The 25,640-nt window shown below is 57.0% G+C and overlaps 7 protein-coding genes across 7 annotated transcripts; 2 read left to right on the forward strand and 5 right to left on the reverse strand.

Moving 5' to 3' along the window:
• Window positions 1-384: 384 nt before the first annotated feature.
• C8Q71DRAFT_767629 (uncharacterized protein) lies at window positions 385-966 on the forward strand. Its single transcript, XM_047924222.1, has one exon. It carries the CDS (start codon window positions 402-404, stop codon window positions 861-863), a length of 462 nt encoding a protein of 153 aa, XP_047777424.1. The 5' UTR covers window positions 385-401; the 3' UTR covers window positions 864-966.
• Window positions 967-1,015: 49 nt separating this feature from the next.
• C8Q71DRAFT_724906 (uncharacterized protein) lies at window positions 1,016-2,295 on the reverse strand (the record flags this gene model as incomplete). The annotated part of the gene is made up of 8 exons (XM_047921654.1): window positions 1,016-1,066; window positions 1,127-1,306; window positions 1,351-1,369; window positions 1,401-1,549; window positions 1,659-1,807; window positions 1,867-1,921; window positions 1,974-2,106; window positions 2,222-2,295. The coding sequence occupies 8 exons, from the start codon at window positions 2,293-2,295 to the stop codon at window positions 1,016-1,018; spliced, it is 810 nt and encodes a 269-aa protein (XP_047777425.1).
• A 4,236-nt stretch (window positions 2,296-6,531) lies between these two features.
• C8Q71DRAFT_132967 (uncharacterized protein) lies at window positions 6,532-12,492 on the reverse strand. The gene is made up of 6 exons (XM_047916495.1): window positions 11,285-12,492; window positions 11,096-11,232; window positions 10,757-11,040; window positions 9,182-10,698; window positions 6,700-9,130; window positions 6,532-6,642 (listed from the first exon to the last, which is right to left on the reverse strand). Exons 1-5 carry the CDS (start codon window positions 12,131-12,133, stop codon window positions 6,713-6,715), a joined length of 5,205 nt encoding a protein of 1,734 aa, XP_047777426.1. The 5' UTR covers window positions 12,134-12,492; the 3' UTR covers window positions 6,532-6,642; window positions 6,700-6,712.
• A 1,383-nt stretch (window positions 12,493-13,875) lies between these two features.
• On the reverse strand, window positions 13,876-15,260 carry C8Q71DRAFT_710490 (uncharacterized protein; the record flags this gene model as incomplete). Its single annotated transcript, XM_047920744.1, has 9 exons — window positions 13,876-14,070; window positions 14,125-14,228; window positions 14,283-14,380; window positions 14,431-14,514; window positions 14,565-14,671; window positions 14,723-14,797; window positions 14,859-14,992; window positions 15,063-15,145; window positions 15,199-15,260. The coding sequence occupies 9 exons, from the start codon at window positions 15,258-15,260 to the stop codon at window positions 13,876-13,878; spliced, it is 942 nt and encodes a 313-aa protein (XP_047777427.1).
• Window positions 15,261-16,162: 902 nt separating this feature from the next.
• Window positions 16,163-16,557, forward strand: C8Q71DRAFT_674163 (hypoxia induced protein conserved region-domain-containing protein; the record flags this gene model as incomplete). The annotated part of the gene is made up of 2 exons (XM_047919690.1): window positions 16,163-16,220; window positions 16,292-16,557. Coding segments are annotated over 2 exons (324 nt in total), but the record flags the coding sequence as incomplete, so codon positions are not given.
• Window positions 16,558-16,880: 323 nt separating this feature from the next.
• On the reverse strand, window positions 16,881-17,581 carry C8Q71DRAFT_133183 (ubiquitin-like modifier 1). The gene is made up of 2 exons (XM_047916496.1): window positions 17,304-17,581; window positions 16,881-17,250 (listed from the first exon to the last, which is right to left on the reverse strand). The coding sequence occupies exons 1-2, from the start codon at window positions 17,552-17,554 to the stop codon at window positions 17,133-17,135; spliced, it is 369 nt and encodes a 122-aa protein (XP_047777429.1). The 5' UTR covers window positions 17,555-17,581; the 3' UTR covers window positions 16,881-17,132.
• A 398-nt stretch (window positions 17,582-17,979) lies between these two features.
• Window positions 17,980-20,677, reverse strand: C8Q71DRAFT_767673 (plus-3-domain-containing protein). Its single transcript, XM_047924223.1, has 11 exons — window positions 20,463-20,677; window positions 20,301-20,408; window positions 20,092-20,240; window positions 19,950-20,041; window positions 19,639-19,900; window positions 19,518-19,586; window positions 19,340-19,467; window positions 19,165-19,281; window positions 18,725-19,113; window positions 18,070-18,616; window positions 17,980-18,017 (listed from the first exon to the last, which is right to left on the reverse strand). Exons 1-10 carry the CDS (start codon window positions 20,576-20,578, stop codon window positions 18,469-18,471), a joined length of 1,578 nt encoding a protein of 525 aa, XP_047777430.1. The 5' UTR covers window positions 20,579-20,677; the 3' UTR covers window positions 17,980-18,017; window positions 18,070-18,468.
• Window positions 20,678-25,640: the final 4,963 nt, after the last annotated feature.

A 25,640-nucleotide genomic window follows, 5' to 3' on the forward strand; every position in this document is an offset into this window, starting at 1 on the left:
GAAGGATGCCAGCGGACGCGTCAGCTGGGCGTGCGTGATACGAAGCTCCAGGATTCGACAAGAGACAAAGGTGAGCATGTATATATACTTATTACTGCGAGGTCGCGCGCAATGTTCGCCGTCGGTGGAGGTCGATGGACAAGTCCAACGTCGATCGCAGAGCAGACGCGCCAGCCTCGGCGCCAGTGGTCATGCCGAGATTCATCCGCGGGCAGATCCTTGCGCACGAGTCTCCCAGTTCTCAGATCTCAGCACCGGCCCGCCAGCGCGACGACCACTTTCCGACTGGTTCTTGCTGTCTCCGTGCTGCTATTCGTAACGCTAGGTGTTCTCTCTCGACCAACCTCAAGCCGTCTCGCTGCCACGACTCTCTCGGACCCCTACGGCTTCAAGCTTCATCCATGCGCTCCCCCTCGCCCTCGGGCGCGCAATGTCGCGTCGGGCGTGCATCTCGGGCGACCACCCGGCCTCTTCCTCGCTCTGTTGCCGTACAAGCCACTCGCGTCGCTCGACCTGTTCACGTCCTCAATGAACAACGTCTCACAGCTCAATGGGGAGAAAGACTCCCAGGACCCCGGCCTTCGAAGTTGTCACCCTCCGAAGGCAGCAGCGAGAGTGCGGAGACCCCGCAAGGTGACCTCGACGTCGCTCTCGAGCTTGTCTATGCTCTACTGCTCCTCAATCTTGTTGCGCGTTCAGAGAGCTCCACCGCGCGCCGCGCACTTGACCAACGCGGTGTGGGCGATGTCCTACAGGTAAGTCAGCAAAAGCGGACTAACGTATTAATCACAGGGATCGCTTGCCCAGATCCAGAGGGATTCATGAGTACTCACGGGAACCCAAAGTCTGCGCATGCAAGGTAGCAGGAACTCGCCCAGGCATACGTTGCCGCCTATATGGGTCGTCAGACATGAAGGCGAAACATGTCAGGAGCAGAAACGCACCGCCTAGGTCAATCAGTAGCTGTGTCACCTCTGTATTCAAGAGCGCGTAGAGACGACATCGGCGACCTGGGCTAGTAGAAGCCGTGATAATAGTCCTCGGGCTCGAGCGAGCCAACAGACATCTATGCCACGCGAACGACTGTGAGTAGATGTTCCGCAGTGATGCCCTACGAGCTACGTACCACGCCACTCTTGTTATCACGCAGAATGTACCTCCACATGATGTCTTCTCCGTAAATCGCAGTCAAGTTCGACACCCACTGCGATGGGATCCCGACGCCCAGCGAGTTGAACGCCGCCAGCGCTGCGCGGGTCTCGCGAGCGGCCGCCGCGCCCTGTATCGAATAGTCCGCGGCGTTCGCCTTGTTCGTAGCCGCGCAGTCGTTTGTTCAGCGGTTGATCATACTCTGATCAAACCGTGAGGACTAGTCCATGAACATGTGTGTCAGCACGTACTACGACGACGCGTCCGTGAACGTCTCTTCGAGGTAGCCCGCCAGGTAGGGCATAACGACCGTCTCGGGCTCCGTCCCGTTCGCGAGTATGACTTCCATGGTCAGGTTGTCTAGGTCGGGTAACAACGGGCCCGCGAGGTCGCCAAATCGCTGCGAGCAGTTTCCCCCGCCGATTCGGTAGCTGTTGAACACGCTGCTCACGCGTGCGCCGTAGTCGAGAGAGGGGCCCGAGCCGGTGTCCGCGATGTAGATTACGTACGAGTACGCGGGGAGGCCTTACGACGCGCACGCCCCGGAGCCGAGCCCATCCGAAGCCGAGCGAGGCGGAGTAGCTGGTGTACTCGATGCCGAGGAGGGAGATGAAGTCTACGAGGTCCGGGACAACGTAGACGTCTTGGGCGCCGTCCACTTCGAGGGAGATCACCGGCGCGGGGAGCAGTAGCAATACGTATACCAGCCCGTGTGACCGTCGTTCAGGCCGTTGACCAAATCGAAGAGATCCGTGTTGAACGCGTGGCTGGACTTTCATAGGGGACATCAGACGTGTCAACATTGCGGATGTCATAGAACATACCGCATAGCCTGTGCTCCCAATCCGCGCCAACTCGTCGCGGATGTACACCGCTGGCTGACCAAACTCGGGGACGGAGGCCACGTAATAGTCATCCGAGGTGTAGAAATCACCATGGATCGACGTCGAGGACATTCTGGCGCAGAGTCTCATTGAACGGGAAGTAGGACAGACGAACGCGTGCGTCAGCGGGGACAACACAGGTTTGTCCATCGATCTTTGAGCATGATGCTTGTGCGTGGGCCTCGTACGAGGAAGCCGTGGCGGTTCCCAGAAGTGCAGACGATGCAGCAAGAAGGGCGAGGTCTGTCGTTTTGGAGGGCATCGTGCGAGGACGAGGATGGGCGAGTGCCTAGTACGTGCGGGAAGGCGGGCGAGATGAGTTGTTGCCATCGCTTGATATGCACGAGGAGAGTGCGAGCGTGGCCACCAAGGCACCTGTAGCATCGCACCGAAGGCGGGCGAGATGCGGGGCCGTCCAACAGCACAAGCGCACACAAACTGGAAACCAGCGAGCAACACACGGTCACGTGAGCGTGTCCCCGACGTTCTCCCGTGCGTCGACGCCGCGACGTCCAACGTCCAACGCACGCACCACGCCCGCCCCCCGTCGCCTACGTCAGCTGCTGCGCCGCTCTACGACCTACCTGCGCGACGACCATGGCAGTGAACCTCCGACGCATCGAGTGACCGCATCCCCTTCCGAGTCCGCAGTCGACCCCAAGGGGACCACCGGCACGACAGGCCCGGACAACTAGGGGGCGCACGACGGACTCTGGGCATATAGGGTATAGAGGAATACGGCGTGGTATGGTGTACAGGCGGACGGACTGCTTCCTCGCGATGTTGAAGACTTGGGATCATGCAGGTACGCGGCCAGTGTTCATTACATTGGCGCGTAACATACATCCAGTGTCCCGAGACTGGTGTACAGGAACCCGCTCGACGCGTCTCTGTCGTGGGCTGCTTATCTCCACCTCGCGATCGAGCATGCTCCATCCCGCCGGTCACTGCGCCGTATGAAGCACGGCCGCCCGCCGTTCAAACGTTCACGTGCGTGTGCTGCTGTCAGTCCTGGGGGATCCACTGGAATGCTCGCGCGGGCCACAGACGATGGCAACACCCCTGCCCGGTTGGTACATCTTGTCATTGTCCATGGTCAACAGCTACCTATTCTCTTCACTTAGCCGTTACTCATCTGCTCGCGTCGCACAATTGCGTCGACCTTCGCATATACATGCGCGCATCGCCCGCTTATCTGTGCCATCGACGCTACCGTGGCACAGCCACCATCCAGCGTGCCTTTGACTCAGGAGAGCACTTGCACAATTCCGGTAGGACAACGTGGATGCCCTGCAAGCGACCGTCAGTCACACATCAAGCCGTACTGATCAACCTCACCTTGTCGAACCCCGTCACTCGTTCTCGCCTCAAGCATGTCTATCACCTACCGTGTTCCCGCGGCCATCCACTGTACAGGTCGTCTTCAGAGGCGGTCGTCCGCATCCGGGGCGTGGCTAAGCCACGTCGTGCGTGTGTCTGGAAAGTTCCCAGAAGCACCCGTACACCCGCCGGTCAAATCGATCCACGCGCTTGGCTGCTCGTCCTCGAGGAGACGGTCAGCATAGGCAAACGTCAACTTGATACGAGGGAACGTACCGGTCACCGCTTGCATGCACTTGCGTGCATCGCGCAGCGGTCCTAGGAGCCATCGTGGCGAACCACGGTGGTTGGACAGCACGCAGCAATCGTTCGACTAGTCGTGCTGCCGGTTTGAATCGCAGGTCCACGACACGTACGAGGTTGTAGGAGATGCTCAGCCGCGGCAATCGTATTCAGTCGAGCTCTACCACACGATATCCCACCGTATCACCTGAGGTTTGCCGTCAAGGACTCTGCCACTCGCGCACGAAGCTCCCTGCACTGATAACAGTCAGTCTCGACTCGCCGCTGTCGTTGAGCGTTAACGCGTTAACGCGTAACGGCTTACCCTCTGGTTGACAGTTGACTCGCGACGAGCCCGCCGATCTTTTCGATCACTTTCCCTGGTCCCACGACTTGCAGCACCTTCGTCGGCAGGAAACAATCGGGAACCAGTCAACGTTTTCTCAAGAGTCCTTGGTTGTTTGTGGTTCTACTACAGCATGCCAATGGTGAGCATAAGTCCCCCACTTTCGCTCTCATCGCCACAAGTTCACAACGGTTCAAGAATGATTGCTAATCCGTGTACGCACGAGAGCTCGGTCGGGCCGCAAATCGAGCCCTAGCAGACCGAATATCGGTTTCAGCCCTTGGTACGACCCTTCAGTGCGATGTAGCTCTCTCCCGTCACGACTCCTCTATACTTACTCGCCCATTCCCCAGGGTGTTTCACATCCGGACGTTCCAACATTGCATGTATTTCGTTAACCTACTGTTGTGACTGTCGCGGGTAACAGAACACGATCGATATCAGGAGCCCCTCGCGCCCAGGGCTACACCCCGGCGCCGAGTCGGGGCTCCCGCTCAGCCTCAGTGTCGATGAGTGCATCGTGATCAATACTGAGGCGGCGGTCGACATGGAGGAGTACGCCCTTAAACCCCCAGGCCATCATCGCCACCGTTCATGGCCGCTAAACCGGCTTCAAGTCCCAGGAGTGATCTATATTGGCCGCAGCGGCCACAGCCGGATCCGCTTCGCTCACCTGGACAGGCTGGGTTCCTGTTACTGATTACGAACGGCGCAGGGGGCTGGCGCACTCAACGGGTGATGTGTACCATGTACAAGGTACTGATCGCGCTCGCTTCGTTGTTTGCTTGTCTGACGCTTCCGCAGTGCGCCGTTCGTAGCGCGATCATGGAGAATAATTGTGCGCTACCCTCTGCTGACGGCATACAGCCACAGCAGTCCAAAGCATGGTCTTCAAACCACATCCGGGGACTCGTCAATTCGGGGCGTGTAGCATGATAATGCGGATGTCCTGCACCCATGTCTCGCTGGTCTCTATATGTTCGGTCCTTGGTCTGATTCTGTGCCCGTAGAGACAGCGTTCAAGCTGAACAGGTGTTAACACTCGTCAGAGTCGGCCTTCCCAATCCGCGAGCTATGCCGCCATGTCTTCGAACGAGAGCATACTGTAAGTGTGGTTTTTCGAGGAGGGCCTATCATTATGGGAGATAGATGAAATGGGACTCACAAGCGAAACATCGACACAGGCCGCGGTCGCTCGCGCGGATGTCGACGTCACGCATCCGTACTCATTCATGACCAAGTCGCCGCTCCCCGTCAGACGCCTCGACTATCGCTGCCTGCGAGGGCCAGTCATCGACACGCCTGGTATTCTGGCAACCCCCTACCGAGAACGTGAACACGCTGGAGATGGCTGGGAGCATAAGCACCGTTGAGTACATGCGTGCTGTGTTCTGTGGACGCGTACCTTCGGATGCGCGACTCGCAGTTGGTTGACGATTACGTCGGTCATCCCGTTCTCCTCGAGCTTCCAGTTGACTCCCGCTTTGCATGGTGTAGCACGGCACCTACATGTGCGCATGACGCCCTCCGAGTCCGCGTTGGTGGCCTCCCGGTCGAAAGCTCTACAGTTTCCACGTCGATCATCGGAATCTTGGGTCACCACGAGCGTCGTCCGCTAGTTCCCAAAGAGTTGCTTCATTCAGTGGAAACACTTGCACGTACCTCAACTTACATTTTAAACCGTGACAGTGCTCACCGAAGGTCGTTCACGCGGAGAAGGGCGGCGCAGGCGCGGCGTGAACAACATCAGCAGGGTGCGTCCGCCTCTGCCGTTTTGTGTGTGGTGCCTAACGCTATCACTATGTTCTTGCCGACTCGGAATAGAAGTCGCGCGGCGCGCCGCCTGCGTAGAGCTCGCTCTTTCGAGGAGATTTACGGTCAAAGGGCGCAAGACGAGCGAACCACTGCGTCCGGGTGCCGGGTATCATGGACGGCAAGATTCATTGACAACGACATCGACGTGCTTGAGCGGGAAGAAGGGATGCTAGGGGGAAGGGCTCTACCATGGGGAGTGAGGAAGAGATCGTGAGTGCGCTTGTCTACGGAAGCTCTCCAAGCTTAGTTCGGACCTCACCGCTGCCAGGCGCGACCTTCGCTGGACCAAAGAGTGCGCAGCGGCCCTTGCGAAGGTCGCCAGGTGAAGCGGGAGAATGCGTGCGAGTAGAAGGTGGAGGGGGAGACGCAGACGTGTGTTGATGAGGAGGGCGGGCCCTTGGACGAAGCAGAGTGGATGGATGTCGGTCGGTCGGACCAGCCGACGCCAAACAAGCGGGCAAATCTAACATTGTCAAGCGTGACTGTGGCGAAAAGCCAGCAGGAGCGGGGTCGGATCGATGGTTGGCTGGTATGCGCGATGCCGCTGTATGTCTTGCGCTGTCTATGCTAATTTTGCTCGTGCTGACCGTGCCCTGTTCCTCCGCCAACATGAAAAGCTACGAACCTGCGGGATCTTGGCCGGAGGAGACTGAATATGCTCGTAAAGGAGGGCGAGCTGTATCGCGTGCAAGGTCCGTAACGTCCATAACAGTACTTATCTCGCTCAAAGTCTATATATACATGTGTATGCGTTGTAATGTGAACACCTCCACACCAGCCCGTTCAGCTGAATTCGCCAATTTACAGTCCATCATAGCAGCAGGGCCGAGACCTCAGATGCACGATCTGCAGAGTCAAGCTGCATGAGAGCTGTTCAGGTGCGAATAATACTGCAGGACTTACCATGTCCGCCACTTCACGCCGACCCCCAACACTCTGTCCATGTCGAGCCGTGTGCGAAGTCGCGGAGGTCGAGACGAACGGAATGTATGCCTATTATGATTGCGGTCATCCGACGCCACACTAAGCCAGTGCGATAATCTGGGGGAATCCAAAGAAAGAGCTCTTTATGAGGGCCGACGATCCATCCGTCTTCTGTCATATCGAATTTCGCACCACGCGACTCCCAGAGATCGACGAGGGAGGGTGAACCGGATCCCGTCACGATCACGGGTGCATGCGAGGCCCCAACGGTCACGTCCCAGATACGGATAGTGTCGTCGTCTGAACAGGTTGCGATGTGCCGAGCGTCTGGCGAGAATGCGACTGACCACACCGTATCCGTGTGTCCTGTGAGAGGCGGTAGGACCAGAGCACCCGTCTGAGCATCCCAGACGCGAACCGTTCCGTCATACGACGCGGACGCGAGGTGCTTTCCGTCGGGCGAGAACGCAAGTGACGCCACTGTGCCTGCGTCTTCTATGCCTGACTGCTCGATATGGGTTTCGAGATTCCAAATGCGAACATGCACCGAATAATCGGAGCCATACGCAAGGAGCTTGCCATCGGGCGACAACGCGACACGATCCCCACGCCATTTGTCTGCCTCGAGCGGCGGCGCGACCCGGGTACCAGTGTCTGTCTCCCAAACCCGAATGGTGTCATCGTAGAAGCAGGCTGCAATAAACCTGCCATCCAGCGAGAACGTCACGGTGGCGGATAAGCTGCGATCGGCTTGGGATGACATGTCCAGGTCCACGATGTGGGCGCCCTTCGCCGATTCGATAATCTCCGTGGACGACTCCTCCTGCCCCTCCGACTCAAGTGCGATCCGCTTGCCGTCCGGCGAGAGCGCGCATGCGCGCGTACCATCCTTTCCCCAGTATCCATTGTGTGGCCGTTCACCAGAGTTGCTCGTCTCCATGTCCCACACGTTGATGGCAGGACCACGATGACCGTCGTAGTCCTTCGAGTGGGGCCAATTTGAACAAGATACAAGATTGATCTTGTTGTCATTCACCAAGAATGCGATGGCTATTGGCCAGCAGCCACAGTCGTGACCTAGTCCCAGCAGCGGCTCTCCGATTGCAGCACCTGTATGTGCATCCCAGACACGAACAGTTCCGTCTCGCGACGCAGATGCAAGCTGTCGGCCGTCCGGCGAGAACGCGACCGACCTCACGCCCCCAGTGTGCCCGGGCCGCTCGCCAAATGAATTCGTGTGCCCCGTAGTAGTCTGGGCTGCATCCCAAATACAGATCTCCCCGTTTTCCGAGGTGGATGCAAGGAGGCGTCCATCCGGCGAGAAGACGACCGATACGACGGAGGCTGTATGTCCCTTCAGCACCCGATGACCGGCAAGTCTGCCATGCTCGAAGGACCAGACGCGGACCGTGGTATCCTCTGACCCGGACGCAATGAACTTGCCATTCGGCGAGAATGCGAGCGAAAGCACGCCCTCTGTGTGTCCCTGGATCGGCTGTCCAATTGCATCACCAGTCTCCGCGTCCCGGACATCAATAGCACCACGGACTTCCCCGTACACAACGAATGCGCTGTCTGGTGAGAATGTAGCTGCCGATGAATCCGATGGTGCTGCAATCTCAGCGCCTGTCTCTGCATCCCACAACCCAGTCTTTTCAATCCATTCGAATACTGCAAAGATTCGCTTGCCATTGGGCGCAAACGCAATCGATTCAAACTTGTGGTCGCACGCCGATCCTGCCAGTTCAAGCAGTTGGCCGATGGGGTCACCCGTGTCCGCGTCCCATTTGCAAATGGCGAAGTCGCGACCTTTCGGCATCGTGATACCGGCTGCGACGCACTTGCCATCGGGCGAGAACACTAGTACCACGCTGTCGGATGTGGCATCCATAGGTACTTTGAGCGACCGTCCATTGGGGCGATCCAGTGTAGTGTCCCAGATATGGACGGCACTCGAGTACCAGGCGTCCCAGGACACAGCGTGAGATCCGTCCGGTGAGAGCGCGAGGAGAGGATGCGGAACGTCAGGTCCCTGCCGCGGCTGGCCAATTGACTCCCCTGTCCTTGCATCCCAGCGGCGGACGCCGTCATCTGCGGCAGACACGATCCAACTGCTGTCGGCTGAGAAGGCTATTGCTCGCCTACTGGATTCCCGAGAATGCTCGTGTATCTTCAGGAGGGGTAACGGTGTGAGCCGTTCCGCAGTATCCACCTTCAGTCCACGCTCGAGCAGACCGAGATATGCCTGGCCAATCTCCGACTCCGGAGGCGTGAATGCGAGAGCCGAGATGTATATATGTGGCGCGCTGTTGACGATCGGCGTCCGGAAGCGAATGAGGAAGTCATACGCGTCCAGCAGAAGTCGCAGACATCGTGACACATCCGCGTTTTCCGTGCTTCGAGTGGTTTGCTGGGTGTGGACTCAGCATGTATGCACACCACACCACGTGAACGGACACACCTTGTCCCGGAGCCAGACCTCCAGCCTCTTGACCAGTGAAGAGGCTACATCCGCGTGGTTACAGATACTCAACACCTCCAACCAGTATAGGAACTGCTTTCCGAAGAAAGCCGAGACATCTTGAGTCGCTCGTTCCTCCGAGATGGACGACATGGTCAGGTGTTCGATCCAGAATCGACACGCGTAAACGATCGCGAGATACGAAGGGAGTGCGTGACGCGACGGCTGCTTTGCATTGCTAGCGTATGATGTGCTACAACCTGACACATTGAAGAACAGGCCAGTCTCCATGATCTTGTTACACCCGAGGAAAACGTCGAGATGTGTCGCTCCGGTGTCTGCCGCCCATCGCTTTGATCCAGACCGCGTCCGTGTAGTGAGATAGTCTGGGAAGGAAGCATGGTATGTTGTCAAGAAACCGTGATCGTCGTCAGGGTCGGGGACGTTGATCACGGAATGCAAAGCAACGAGCGCATAGCGGACCTGGTCAGGGGTGAGGCGTAGCAAGTGCGCAAACTCGAGGACAGAGAAGGGATTGGGCACGCAGACGATGGCATGTAAGCACCGTAGAACCACCTCCACCTCGCTGTTCTCCAAGCCCTGAAGAGCCTCCTCGAGGATGTAGTCGTACATCTCATCGATACCAGTGAGAGCGGTCGCGCGTGCAGAAGTCAGTGCTTGGAGCCGCGTCCCCGGAGATGCGTTACGCGCTTTGATATATTTGCACGCGGTGGCCGCGTAGATGAATAGGCCTTGAGAACGAGCTGCAAGAGTGCTGATATGATCTTTGGATGCCGGAATGACCTTGAGTTCAACCGTCAGATATCTTAGAACATCGGCGTCGACGACGAATCGGGGGATATCATGTAGCCGCACATGCTTGCGCCGTGAGTCTGAGTCGGGCGGCCCAAATGCCTCCCATAGGCCAGCCTCCGGCCGGCTGGTGACGACGAACTTGAGATGCAGCTGAGGTGCCTGATCTACAATGACATCCAGGAGATCTTTCGGTGTAGGACTGCTATTGCTGCGAGGCCACTCAAGTTCGTCGACAGCATCGATGACAAGCACGGGCGCCGCGTCTGCCGTGGTGAATGCGATCTTGGCGGGCCTCGCGATCAGGACATCGAACTGTTTTTTGATCACAAACTTCGCGACGTCTGGGGCATCTTGAAGAGCCTTAGCGACTTCGGCAGCGAATGTGGGTGAATAGTGCGATAGGAAGTACGCAAGTGTGTGGAAAATGGACTCTACATCCTGCTGCCCAGCCTTGCCGCCGCGAGAACAGAAGAAACTGCCTCCGAGGCGGCTTTTCCCCTCCAGCGCAGCGCACACGGTCTTTGCGACGGTGCTCTTGCCTGTTCCAGCTGCTCCGTTCAGGATGAATATCGGTCGTGCATCCGCCAGTGCCCACGTATATATATCGTCCAGGAGTTGGATGCGTGTTTTCTCCGTGCAGGAAGGGATATGCATCGCATCGTGATGCGCGGATACAATCGGGTCGAGCCGCTGCATGAGAGCTGCAGGAAAGAATGTGTCAGAGCAAGCCAAAGTGAGGTAGCCGTGACGGCGACTGACCTAACTGGACCAAGTTGTCCAGTTTCGCATCCGATGACTGATTGAGCGTACGTAGCTCTCCCAACCCCTCAATTTGGCGTACACTGACCAGCATCTGCATCCTTGTGAGCAACGACATCGTATATTCGGGCTGAGACGAGCCTACAAGGAAAAGGTCCGTGGCATCCCCGACAACACGGAGCTGTCGTTCGACCTCGTCGACGTCGGCTGGAGCAAGAGCGATGCGTGTAATGATGTAACGCTCGCGTTTCTCCCGCACGACGTTGGTCACTCTATCGATCATACTGCAAATAACAGTTGAGTCGCATCACAAACCACATGGAAGCGTGGGCTACGTACTCCGCGACCTTCTTAGCGCACTCCCTCATCTCGGCCTGACTATCTGGTGGCAGAGACTGGTACTTCTTAAGTATCGTCGTCATGAAAGACACCTTCTCTGCGATGCTCTTGAGTTTTTCATGCACGTCAACGACCGTCTGATGAAACAAAGTCAACCGATAATGTGGTCTCTAGTGCATGTTGACGTACTTCGACCCAGTCGAGGATTCCCAGCAGACCTCCCACGGCTAGCTTGAGAGGGGGAAAGACTTCGGCGACCCCCTCCGTGACCTCCAGCACACGCTTGAAGACGGCTAGGCCTGTCATCCCCGCTGCAGTGGATTTGACGCTGGGGCTTGGATCGGCAGGCTTGCTGGTTGAGCTGAGAGCGTCAAAATCGGAGGTGCCCGCTTCCCAGTGGACATCCGAATGCTCGAGCAGCGAGTCAGCTTGCGGGCGGACTGCCCGGGAGGTGGATGCTCTCCGAGTTGAAGACGAAGGTGGGCTTCGCGACCTCGGGTCGCCTGAATTGGCAGGCTGGTCGTCGCCTGAACTGAGAGCGTCAGATCCGGGGGTGCCCGCTGGGAGGAGGGTATCCGAATGTTCGAGCAGCGAGTGTGCTTGCGGGCCCACTTCCTGCGAGGTGAATTTTCCTCGAATTGAAGATAGGCTTCGCGACCTCGGTATTTGCAGGGAGGGCGAGAGATGTCTCCAATGCAGGAGAGATGTGAGACGATGAGACCCCTCCGCTGTCGAAGCCGGACTCGCAGGTCTCGGAGCTTGCGCGGGCGTAGAGGACTGAGGTCGACGTAAAACATCGAGAAAGCGTTTCTTTCCGCCTTTACGCTTCTCAGTCATGGCGGTTGAGGTGGGAAAGCGAAACTGCACGGGAGAGGCAAAGGCGACGATGAGAGTCAGGGCGAGACCTGCGCGGGGACTTCGAGGATGATATGTGCTGATAACGACTTGTGAGCAGAGATTAAACTCAAACTGACATGAGTGCTTCCGAGGATACAGAATACGAGGCTTATAACGCGTAGTGCGAAGTCCATTACACATACTATGTTGATTGGCGAGCGAAACCCGAGGCAGTACTCACCAGCACAGGTGAACGATGTTCTCCACCTTGTACTCGACACTCGGTACGCGAAACGCGCACACAAATACGATGATTGGGGTAACCAGCAAGCGTCTAGAAACGAAGGAGCAGACGCAGGCAGACACTCCGACATCAAGCTGCCATTGTAGACGCTGGGTAGACCAATCGCCGTTCTCAGTAGATGCACCGTCGCGCGCCGTAGGCCACACGGCTGGGAGAAAGCTGCGACCACAGAAGTACCGAGAAGACAGCCAGTCTGCCTCTTCCATACAACACTCAGTACGTCGCCTGCCAACCCCGGCGCACATGCATGCAATCGGCATGAGCTCACCTAGATAACGCCAGCTGAACGTACTCGACTCTCCCTCGTGTTTCCCGTTTGGTCTACCAGGCGACGGCGTGCTCCTGCGCAGGTCCTGTGTAAGCAAACCCTCCCGTTGGCGTGCACATTGTACAGGCGAGCGTCGAGGGCCGCACCTAAGCGGCAAACGATTCGGATCACCTCTCTATCAACCTCGTCGCTTTTCTCCTCGGCCCGTAGCTCTTCTCTGCACCTGTAGCTTGATGGCGAGCTGTGTGCCAAGTCGTTCAGCAATACAGTCCCAACGGCCATGCCGGTAGGTACAGTCCAACTCGGGCAATCGCGCTCGATCTGCATTATGACATCAGAACCACACAACTGCATATACTTGTGCGGACTCACATAGACCGATCGGAAGATGGGTATAAATGTACATGCAGGATATCACGCAGACAAGCGTTGTGTTGCGGCGTACGCGCATGCACACCGTGTTGTCCCGTTCGACGTCACTGATCAGGGAAACGTGCAAATCATGTCGCACTCGAGGGATCGGACGTCAGCGGCCGGGGTGCCATATCTTGCGAGCCCACGAAGTTGATCTTCCACAGAGCAACCTCCTCCAGACGGGGAAAGGCGCAGATTGTCCGCAACGGCTGTGAGATGTTGTGGAACGTAAGTACACGCCGAACGCCGCAGCGTGCGGACGGACTTACAGTGCGAGAGGTGATCGAAACCCGCGCAACGAAGTGATCAACAGATGGAGATCGAATTCCGGGGACCAGATGAACAAGTGAGAGGAAACGGTGCTGGATGAACCGACCATCCTTCCGTACTCGCTCGTGAACGGCCGAAGTGTCTAGATCCAACGGCTTGACTGTAGACTCCTTGCCGCAGCTACTAGTAGTCGACGGGCATCCGAAAAGACGGCGGGGAGGAAGCCAGCGGACACGTCAGCTGGGCTTGTGTGATACCAGACTCCAAGAGTCGACAAGAGACAAAGCCGAGCATGTATCATATAACATGAGTTCGCGCGTGTTGGTCGCTGTTAGTCGCCGTCGGTGGACGTCGATCGACAAGTCCAACGTCGAGCAGGCGGTCAGCGTCGGCGCCAGTTGTCATGCCGAGATTCATCCGGGCAGATCCTTGCGCACGACTCACGAGTGATCTCAGATCTTAGATATCAGCACCGGTAAACCCAAGGTAAACCCATTCAAGTCAAAGGCATAATATATGTAATACGCGACGACCACTCTCCGACTGGCTCTCGATGTCTGCCCGTTTACCTTGCCACTGTATTTGTGACGGTAGGCAAAGGACTCCCTCGACCAGCCTAAAGCCGTCCCCTAGCTCTTCGTAAGAAATAACGACAATCATCAGGAGCGACGAGTCTACACTCCTCGATCATCCCCACAGTGCTTCCGCATCCACCTCCCTCGGCCCTCCAGGCCTTCCCTGCTCTTGGCCATTTCCTTGAGCATGTCCGTCTTCGTCCGGCGCAAGCGCGATGCGGCCCTCGCGGCGGCCGCGCAGGCGCATCCACAGCCAAGATGCAACAAGAGCGAGCGGATGGGCGACGGTGAACAGCACGCATGTAAGCTGTCAAGAGCACGAAGTCAGCGTTGGTAGAATGCCGGGAGCGGGCTAGCGTACCCAGACAGGCATGGGCTTCGGCTGTCGGCTCCATACCGACGCGCACATCCATACTGCGGAAATGCACCAGACGACGTCTCGCCGGATAATGATGACCAAGAGGCCTGTTGACAACGTCAGTTACAAAGTGTATGGATGCGTGATAAAAGGTAGCGTACCGATTAGGTTCACGCAGAGCATGACAATGAAACCTGCCCATTGGTGCCGCGCGTAGTGCTGAGGCTCGCCGGGCGAGAACGTCCAACCAAGAGTCACGCTGTGATGACACAGTCAGATCATTGCACAGATCGACTCCTATGGACTTACAAGAGGTTATATGGGAACATAATCATCAAGGGCCATATCATGAACGCTCGTGCGGGCGCGTGAATGAATAGCACGTCAAATGGTCTTTGAAGCTGTCAGGTTCGTTCAATCAAGGCAAAAAGCAGCACACATACCTGGACCGTGTCGGCCTATGGTACACGAGCAATACGAGGTTGGCGTAAATCAATAGTACGAGTAAAATGCCTTGCGCGACTGCCGCGACGAGGAAAGCTTGTAAAACCTAGGTCCTCTTAAGTATACCACGACTCACTCGACTGAAAGAGTGACTTACCCAAGCTATAGCCCACCCAGCCATCACCCAGTTCGCAATAACGAGCGGCATGCCAACGCCCTTCACCATCGCCGCCTGTGCAACGGCCGTTGGTCATCACATTTTCTGCGTGGTTATCAGGAATCAGACAGCGCACCTTGGTTTCAGGCCTACGTGCCAACACGAGGAGTATACAGTAGCCCAGTTGGCCGATATAGACGAACGTGACATATATGGAGAGTACGTTCGGGTTCGGAGCGATCGTCGCTGGGTATAACCTCGATATCTCGCCTGTGTACGCAGTGCAAGAGCGCGAATATTAGTATATATGTCGGTTCTGGATGCTGGGGTACCTGCGCACCCAGTCCTGGAGTCAAAACGACACTGCATACGATGACCGTCGCGATGTTGATGAGCAGCGAGAGCGGCGTCAGTACTTGTAGCCTGTGTGCAACGCGTTAGCAGATATTAGATGGAGTATGCGAGAGAATGCTGACCGTATAAGCGCGAGGTAATCTCTGACCGCGGGATGAGAAGTGTCGATTGGGAGATTTTCCATCATGCCTCAAGATCGACTTGACGAATGCGTCTCCTCCTGATGTACAGGGCGATTCGGGGGTATAGAGTTTATCGTGGACACGACAGAGGACAATAAGACGAAGTTTTGGTCGTCGTGGTGAGGGTAGGGGGCAAGGAGCGTTGCAGTGACCCATTGTGCGCTCGCCCTGGCTGGTGGTGGCGAAGAGAGACGCGGCGCGCAGTGCATGATGTCACCGAGGAGCGCCACCGTTGGCTCAATTTGGTAATCTACTCATGTCGATCACTGGCACTGCCATTTGAGCATGAGCGTTACGATGCAATCGCAGACCTGATCCTAGGCCACTTGTCAGAACAGAGAAGGAGAAGGTAAGAACAAGGCTGGTAGATAAACCTGTATAAGCCTCCAATTATGCGGTCACGCACTGGCAATTTGCTGGGCCAACGACTCCGAGAGCGCAATTCAACGTGACTTTCGAGATGTGCTTGTCCCTTCGTTACAATGTTCCAAGTAATTGCATGACTCACATACTTCCTTTGTTTGCCCCATTTTTCTGCGTGATTCTAGTACACTGCACAGAACTTCGAGGCTGCCCGAGTGTATCCCGGGCATTCCCGGAACTTGCCGTAGTACAGAACATACCTACCATATGCGGAAGTGCCGTACTGTCACTGCTCTTCACCGGTGCTCTCCAAACTCTCCTCTCTTCTGATAGCTTTTGACACTCATCTTTGTCTCAAGGGAGCTGAAGTTGTACCACCGCACGTGCGGAGGCCAGTCTCACTTGACTTCCAACGGCCGCCTTCGCTCCACGCCTTCATACATAAGCGTGTGACGCCGACACTTCCACGCCGGTTCCCTTCGACACCTCCGTAGCAAACATGAGCTCGCGACCTCCCGTGGATGGTGCTATATACCAGGAGGAGACAACAGGCGCCAGGTACCTGCGCAAGTCTAAAGAGAACCCGTTCATACCCATCGGTGCGTCTTGTCCGCAGAAGTGGTCACCGTCCTCCGCGCCTGGGTTTGTTCCTCACACCACTGCTCCCCAGGGGCTTTCGCGACCGTCGGCGCTTTCGTCATGTCGGTCATCAAGTGGCGGGAGGGCAATTCGCTCCACATGCAATACTGGATGCGTGCGCGAGTCGGCTTGCAAGCCTCGACCGTCGCCGCTTTCGTGATCGGCGCGTGGCTCCTCGGGGAGACCAAGCAGCAGAGGGATGCCCGTGCGCAAGCGGAGAACGAGGCGCAGGCAGTGCGGGAGCAGGCGGAGTTCAGAGAGCGGATGAAGGCGGCGGAAGAGGCGCAGCGGCTGGAGGACGAGATGAACAAGTCGAAGTGGTTGCGTGTGTTTGGCAGTGGGAAGGGCGGGGCAGAGGCAAGGCAGGCGGCGGAGGCCCAGAAGCTCTCGACACCACCTGAAGTGACCAGTGCGCCGGCGGGTGAGGCTAATGTACATGCACCGGTCACGCAGGGTGCTGTATCGTCTACGCCCGCAGGTGAGGAGAAAGTGCGCACGCCGGTGGCGGATGCGCTTGGGAAGAGCGGCGGATGGTCGTGGTTCGGAGGTTCAGGGAAGAAGTAGCAGGGTCTCGGAACACCTCAGGCAAAAGTAAACCATTGTATATTTCTTATTCATTTCGCTGCTACCTCTCATCTTTCCGTACAATGCGTACAATAGGGTTCCTCCGCCTGCCCTTCCCCCGTTGTATGCCTATCACCCTTCGTCCGCCGTTGACGTCCGTAAGGCCCAGGGCCGTCAGGCTCGTGTAATGGGAACTTGACGGTAGCAGGCACGCGGACATCGACGAGGCCGATTGACCTATGTCTTGAACGTCATCGCGACTCGCACCAGCTGGTATGCGTACGGTGACCGGTCTCGATGCCTCTCGATCATCCTCCGTGCAGCGTCGAGATGAACACAATCTCGTCTCCGTCCTTGAGCTGATAGTCCCCCTCGCCCTCGAGCTCCCAGTCGGTGTCATTCACGAGCACAAGGATACCCGGTCGCCTGACGAGCAGAAAGTTACGAATGTCCAACACGCACATAAAACGGAAGCATACACCGTGCCATTCTCGACGAACAGCTCCGCCCTCTCCTTCAGCAGATTGTCCCTCAGCCACAGGATCAGATACGCGACGTCCGCCTGCCGACCCTCGCCCTCTGCCGCTCCCGTATCGTCCTTGAGGCTCTTCTTCTCCGCGGGCGTAGCGGCAACACGCACGGGCACAGAGACGCGGTGCGATCGCTGGTTGTCGAAGAGGAGCTCGAGACCACCGCCGAACTCAACTTTGACCGAAATTTGCGCTGACATAGGGAGTGTACGAGTGGGGGCGTAAGATAGAGATGGTATGCGGTCAAGCTTGGGCGATTCAGTGAGTTGACAGTGAGCAAGTCGACGAAGGCCGGCTGTCCGGGCCGGCAAGTGCGAAGGCGGCGGACTGACCGGTCATGGATGCATTGCCATGATGGTATACCGTGACATAAGTAGTCGACATCTCTTCGTCGGCGCCGTCAGCAGGAATGTGAGTGAGCGAGCATCACGTACGAGATTATAGTAAGTACCCATTCTTCGCCCTCAGCCGCATATGGAGTGACACTCGAAATTTCTACGCGGCAGGAGATGTATTTCGAACCAACAGACCTGCAGGCTTCGTGGTTCCGCACATAGCAAAACCTCGAGCTCGTCTTAGACCGCGCCGCCGCCGCGAGCCGGTGTACTAAAGTATTGGCCCAACATTCATACTATGACTTTGACGAGGGCATGAACACTACCAGTGCGTCCTTAGGCCGGGACATCTCAGGCTTCCGCTTGAGCTCCAGCCACAGTCCATCGCCTCTCAGCGTGCATAACACGACCACTACGACTATTGAGATGCCCGACGAGTAGCAGCCCCGCATTCGGGCCCCAGGCGGCCTCACGACGGCGGCCTTCCAAAACATAAGGAGGAGATTGCGGACACCCAGGGGCTCCCATGCATGGGCAGCATACGTCAAGAACCGGTGAACACCTGTGGTCACCACCTACACCGAATTGCGAAGTAGCGTCTGCTAACATGTATATGGTACAACTCGAGCTTGGGCCGTTAAGGCGGGGTATGCGACGTGTGAAATAGATCAGCGATGCAGTATGTACGTAGTGCGTATGATAGTGCCGTATCAGGAGTCAGGACGGATGCGAACCTCAGCCTGTGAACGAGGTAGCCTTGATGAGACGTGCGTTGACACCTAGAAGTCCCCGAGGTCGATTTCGACAGACTGGATGATGGATGCTTCAAAGTTCGTGGAGGTATCCGCTGGTGTTGCCGACGCTGCAGAGGACGGCAGCGGAGACGTGGTGTGGTCTGCTGCAGCCGAAGTCGCTGGTGTTCCCGGCCTGGTAGTTGACGGACAGAGGCGAGCACAAAGCAGAACGTAGTCAACGCCCATTCGCACATACAGATCACGAAACAACAGCATAGAAACAAGCAGAGACAGTACAGACCTTGGGCTGAACGGCTTCAATCCATTCTTCGGCGTCGCCGCGCGGGGCGTACCTGCGCCGGATGCAGCGAGGAGCTTGCGTTCACGGCGCTTGCGCTCCGCCTCGCGTAACTCAGCCTGGCGGACGGCCTCCATGTTTGCGAGGCGATTCCGCCGGTTGACCTCTGCAAGGAGTTCCCCACGGCTCGGTTGCTTCTCCTCCTTCTCCTCTTTCTTCGGCATCTTCGCCTCAACATCCGCGATCTGCTTGTCGAGCTGCTCAACCTCTTTCCAGTCTTGTCGGCGGGTGGCGAGCATGCGCATCTGCTTCAGCCTGGCGTGCTGGGCCGCCAGTGATGCCCCTGAAGATTTGTCCTGCAGGTTGCGAGCAAGCATCTCATTGATATCGCTCTGTAATGCGGATTTAGTTCACGAGTGCTCTTACATTTAGCTTCCACGCACCTCTGTGATGTCTCTTGTAGCGTTCTTGGCGATTTGTGCGCTCTTTTCGCGGAGCTCGCGCTTCGTCGGGAAGGATTGCTTGTCCTTCGACAAGCTCTTCCACTCATCGAAGTCTGCCTAAGGTATGGGCAGCCTGTGTAGCCAACCTCTGTCACGTAACATCACGCATACGAACCTCAGTGTAGGTGGCGTTGGATACCCTATCCATTGCGTATGGGCGGTCGTGGAGGGCGTATCGTAGGCCGAGGTGTGTTGTGATCTTGCGACCGTTGAATTCATAGTGCCGCCCATCCTTGTACACGCCTGCCTTGTGTCTAGGCTGCTGCACACAAATATCATGCTGAACTGCTCACCGATAACCTCGAACATGCGGTACGTTGGCTGCCCGTCCTTCGAGCCATGCAAATACTTGACCCACGCCCCTATACATCATTGATCAAGTCTGGAAGTCGCTGCACGGCTGACCATACGCACCTTTGACTGTCTCCTCGAACCATGGCGTCGCTGACAGACGCACCAACATGTCTCTCGAGAGTCGCACCTTCTCCAGGTCCTCCAGCGTGATGCTCTCGTCTTCAAACTTCCCCTTTTCGGGATGTAGTTTGTCGTATAACCTCCGATCCCTCTCTTCCTCCTCCTCGAATTTGCTGATCTGGCCGTCCTCTTCCTCTTCGTCCGAAATGTCCATGTCAGCGGGCGAAGAAGATCGGGCGCGCTTTGGAGAATTGGTCCTAGTCTGTAAAGGCCTGAGCTCAAGCGAGCTTGCAGAGTCGAGTGGTGCCTACGCGTTTCTTCTCGTCCTTCTCCCTTCGCTTGGCCCTCAATTCATCGAGCTTGCGAGTCTTCTCCTTGGTGGCGCCACGCACAGTGTGTTGACCTGCCATACCAGTCAATCACAGGACATCTGGGGGAGGGGGAACGACTCACGTTTCGCCGCTTTGGAAACGCTATCTTCGCCGTGTCCACTCTGAGCTTTCAACATCTGCTCGAGGTTCCGCTTGTCTTGTATGCGTTGCATCTCCTCTTGTCGCTGTGCCAGGATATCCTCTCGCTCGATCTCGGACATACTGAGGAGACTACAGAGAGCGAGTCGCATTATAAATGGGAGTCCCGGACAATGTAGTCGACACGCGTACCGTTGCCTGTCTGCCTCGTCCACATATTTGCCCTCGAACGGGTATGGATTCCTTTCTTCTTCGTCTTCGCTCTCTGTTTGATCCGCATCCGACGCTTCTTCTGGTCCCCTACTACATTGTTCACGCCCGTCCGAGCGACAGCCGGGGCCATGGTTCACTCACTCAGCTCTGCGCCGTTTCGCTCCGGATCCTTGTGCTTGACGCTTTCGGCGCTTCTTCTCTGTAGCACCGGCCAGCTCGAGGAGCTCGTCAGAGATGTCGCCTTCAGAATCGGACATGACTATTCCGTGAGGGGGAGCTGATGAGAGTAGAGTAGTAAGGTGGGAGAGGGCTGGGGGATGAGTGCGAGCGCAAGTGGCGGTGAATGTCAGTCAGAGAAATGGTTCACCAAATCCGGAAGGTGCATAAGTACAACAATGCCACCTTGCACGGGATCACGCGTCACGAGTGTGACGCATCTAAGTGGCATCGGCACCTTCGTAACAGTTCTATGCCCTTGTTGCGCTCTTGCGCAAAGGGACGAGTTCTCAAGGTGAACGTCTGAGTGTGAAAGTTGTTACAAAACGCATGCTATGTGACACGTGAGGTTATTCTCGATCGCAAGTGACGGGATACTACCGAATGAACGCTGGATACAATGATGCAAGAAAGTCAAGAAAGAAACCCAGAAAACGACCGCGGTTGGGCGAAAGCCCGCGCCCGGAGGGCGCGGCGATCCGACGCAGGTCCCGCGTTGTCCGATGGCAGCCTATGGTGGCCCGAGTCAGCCGCGAGGGTGGGATGGGCCATGAAAGGGTGTGGTGAGGTGGGAAGAACGCAAAGTTCGTAAGTGCTATGGACAAAGCGCGGTACCCGCATCCGAGATGAGAAAACTAACATTGCGCCGTAGGTGTGTCAAGGCATGTATCATTGATGAAATGCGGATTGACGAGGGAAAGACGTGATTCTTGCGACGACTACTGCTATGCTGCCGTTCGTACTATTTGATCAGCCTATCGTGATGATAGGTGACGCTTAAAGACATTATCAGCGTACCTCAAAGACATAGAGCGCCCTCGGCAGCCCAGGCGACTCTGGCGAGGGTGTCTTGGTTCTCTATGGCTGCCCGCTGCACCTGCGCTATGTGTTCATGAACTGGTTGTCTTTCTCCCGGCCTCAGGAAGTTCGTCCACGGCCACGGGGTGTCTCGAACTATGCTGTGGTGTGACTGTGTGCTAGGTAAATGCGAGTCCTGCCGTTGGTGTTGTTAACTCACTGGCTCTGGCAGCATCAGAGGCTCATCCGCTGCTCCGAATGATATCGGCTGGGGATGGTACGCCGCGATCAATGGTGGGAAGACGTTTAACCAGGTTCCTGAGGTATTGAAAGTTTGCCATCTCTCCTTCCAGCCAAGGTAGGCCTTCTGACGGTCAACCAACAGGATACAGTCTTGCCCCACGTCTCCTCTCAACTCAAATGCCACCCAAATGCCTGAAGCCGCGATTACTCCAGTCAGTTTACCGCAAAACGGTCTAACTTCCTCTGCTGCTGCCGGGATCAATGCGACCTCCATGCCGCTTTGGATACAACATGGAGGGGGTCCGATGATAGCGACAATGGATCCTCCTTCGACATCCTCCTTCGATTTCGTTAGGAAGCGTATGTCCAGTCGGGTGTAGCCTTCCGCAGCTAACGGAAGAGACAGAATCGAGGAGTGGATGTTTAAAGAATGGACTGGGTTCAGCATGATTGCAACAGAGGATTGAGAGGGGAGTAGTGATATGGCCTAATGGTTGGTGGTCTGATGTTCTTTTTAATGAGTCTTAACCGAGCAGTGGCGTCGGTGGAGGAACGTGCTTGATTTTCTTTCAAAGGGAGTGGAGGGTGGGTTCTCGAAAACAGGCAGTGCCGAACAGACTGTCGGCCAACGGTGGCGGCGAGACGCAAGAGGTTCGAGCGCTCGCTGCCACGCGTGCATAGACTCAGTTTGAAGGAAGCGCTCGTACCTCGCGCTTCCTTCAAACACTCAATCTATGCCCTTGTTGCGCTCTTGCGCAAAGGGACGAGTTCTCAAGGTGAACGTCTGAGTGTGAAAGTTGTTACAAAACGCATGCTATGTGACACGTGAGGTTATTCTCGATCGCAAGTGACGGGATACTACCGAATGAACGCTGGATACAATGATGCAAGAAAGTCAAGAAAGAAACCCAGAAAACGACCGCGGTTGGGCGAAAGCCCGCGCCCGGAGGGCGCGGCGATCCGACGCAGGTCCCGCGTTGTCCGATGGCAGCCTATGGTGGCCCGAGTCAGCCGCGATACCCGGGATGTAGGAGTTCGAAATGACGCGTCGCCTGACTTGGGACACCCCAACTCTAGGAGGAAGAACGAGACTTACTGAGTTAACGCACTGGGGGCATCGCATATCTTGTATACGCCGAGTGCGCCTCAGGATTCTCCTTCAAGTACGGCGCCAGGATTTGCGCGTGCTTGCGGAGGTAGATTCGGAACGCATCGCTTTGCCATCGTCCCATCACCTTGACCACATCGAAGGGGACCCCCCGTAACATATACTCCAGTGTCCCTCCGATGCGGAGGCTGTGCCCATGTAGCACCGCGAGCTTCGCGACCTTGGCTGCTTGCGCCACCCTCGCCAGGACGACCTTCTTCGTCAACGCCTCCCAGCCTCCCCCGTTGTCCCCGACCCTGCCCACACGATGCGAGAACAAGGGTACGTTGTTGGGTGGGTCGTTGATGGCTATGTGGTCTAGCAATGCTGTGACCGGGTCCAGAGCTCCGTCCTGCCGCGCGAAACAGAGATCTTCTCCCGCCGCACTCACTTTCGTCTTGGGGATGGTAATGACCCATACCTCCCTACCGTCTCTGTCCCAGTCCGTACGAATCCGTGCGCGCGTTGTATGCAATGTCTCGTCGAAGGTACCTTTTTTCTTGAGCACTAGCTCTCCCAGTCTCGCGATTGAGAAGAACGCGACCGTGAGGACTGCCCATACTGCGCAGTCTGTAGGGTCCTTCGGGTCTAGATATGCGCGCAGAGCCGACAGGTACTCACGCGTATATGGTTGTCTCGGACTACGCTTCGAGCTTGATGGTGCCAGCTTCGTCGCTCCGCGCAACAGCGTGTCTAGCTGCTCTTTGTCTCGGGTCCAAGGGATGCCGTGCAGGATGTGCCACGCGCGGATACCCATTACGTAGTTGCGTATTGTGTCTGCGCTGTACGCGCCGGCCAGGTCCGCCACGAAAGTTTGTAACAGGACGTCGCTAGTCGGCGCGCGCTGCTCCTCTGGGACCTGTCTCTCGTCGCATACTACGTGGAACGTCAACAAGCCCGAGCCGTAGACTTCTAGCGTCGACTGGGTCCACGCCTTCTCGAAGACCGACTTGACACGCGCGAGATCCTCCGCCGAGACCGCCACCGGAAAACCGCTGCGGTCTACTGGCTGCCGGCCGGTCACTGGGAGCCAGAGACGGAGCCGGTCGCGCGCGAGGCAGTGCGGGCGTAGCGGGGATGGTGCCAAAGCTAGGTGCGAGGGGTATGAACGAGGACGAGCCTGGGACTGCGGCTGCACGGGCAGAGGGACACCTCTCTGCCGCTTACTAGGCGGCCCAGTCGATGTGCTGCCAGAGGAAATCCTCGGCGGCGTGCTCGTCTGTGTCGTATCCGGGTCGGACAGGAATCTCCGTGTAGTCTGGGATGGCTGACTCTCTGCTAGGCTTTGTGCGGTGGGCGAGGGATGCGTGGCGGAGTCTATCAGGTCCGTCCACGACCGCGTCGTCGAGGAAGGGCCGGATGTCGTCGGGGATGGGGACTGGGGGGAGAAGAAGGTGTGCGGGGGGGTATCTGCCGCGAGAGGGAGCATCGGCTGGGTTGTGACCGCTCGGGACGTAGCTGAGGAAGAAACCCACTCGCCGTCCCACAAGGGCGTGATGGATCCGCTTGAATGCGCTGTTGACGTGTCGGTTCTTACTGCAGCCTTTTCTCCATCCCCCCACGACGCCCATGTTATCTCCGAAGAGGCGGATCCGTGGTGGGAGCTCTTCGTTGGCCAGCAAACATCGGACGAGTAATTCGAAACCCACCGCCTCTGCCCATCCGATGTCTCTTCCGTCTCTGTCCCATCCTGCGCGCAGCGTCCAAGCCCTCCAGTGATCGCCAATAACGATTGCGATGCCTGTTCCTGAGCTTGCATCTGAGAATGCGTCAAGCCGGACAACTGGGAGAGGACCGGGGATGGGGCGCGAGATCGATTGTTGTGAGAGAGTGTCGAGCCACCAGTCCAGATCAGCTGGAGTCCCTCGAGGAGGGGTACGCGGCATGAAAGGGTTGTTGTGGAAGATACCCAGCATGGCTTCGAGGTTGGTGAGGTAACACCGTCCCGCCGGGACGACCAACGAGGCATGTAGAAGCTTTCCGTAGAGCTTCTGGACTTCTTCCAACGTGTGCGTGCGGTGTCCGGGGGCTCGCCACTCAGATATAGCCAGGCAGTACTTTGCCGCTTTCGCTGGAGGGAGGGATACTTCGCGGGTTTCCAGGTTCCATAAGAAGCCCGTGAATGGGAATTCGTGAGCGAAGGGGACATCCTTCTCGGCTTGCCATGGGATTCCCAGTTCCGATGAGATGTCATCGATATCCGCCATGCAGCAGGAGTATCGCGCATCCTCCAACGAACGCTCTGAAGACGCGGACAAGTCTTTGATTGGGAAGCGCATGTCCTCGACGAATTCGTCCACCCGCCCGTCCTGTAGCCGGTCACCTCCGTACCATAACCTGCCTCGGTCTTTATGCTCTCCGCCGTGGAATTCGATCTGTTGACGCCACTGCTCTCGTGCCAGGTTATATTCGCGTATGTATTGCCGCAAGATCCGGAAGAACGTGTGATCGTCGACCCACTTCGTGATGGGGCCCAGTCCTCTGGAGCGCATGATGTCTGCTCCGGCATCTGCGACGCCTCCGTAAAGCCCCGCATTTGGAGCGGCTCCGAAGGCTGCGTTTGAATCGACCAGGAACTGGTCGTTTGCGGACAGCCGCACGACTGTACCTGGCCATTGCGACGAATCAAGTGGTACCGTGCGATATGCTTCCGCCACGTCTCGAACCGCGGCCTGAGATCCTGGAGGGAGTCGGCTACATAAGAGACACATTGCGGTGAACGTACCCCAGGTACAAGGGAAATCATCTGATCGGAGTGAATCATTGATTGCGGAGTATCCAGCTCGTGGTGAATGAGGGTACGAGAAGTTCTGAACCAAACGGAAAACTCCTGGTTTGTGTGGCTTCGGAACCAGAGAAAGTGGAGAGGACTGAAAGGGGCCAATGAGGTCTTCCAATTCGCGTTGTGAGAAAGG

This window comes from Rhodofomes roseus (genome assembly GCF_022264815.1).
Source record: "Rhodofomes roseus strain CIRM-BRFM 1785 chromosome Unknown C8Q71scaffold_14, whole genome shotgun sequence".
NCBI classification, from domain to species: domain Eukaryota; kingdom Fungi; phylum Basidiomycota; class Agaricomycetes; order Polyporales; family Fomitopsidaceae; genus Rhodofomes; species Rhodofomes roseus.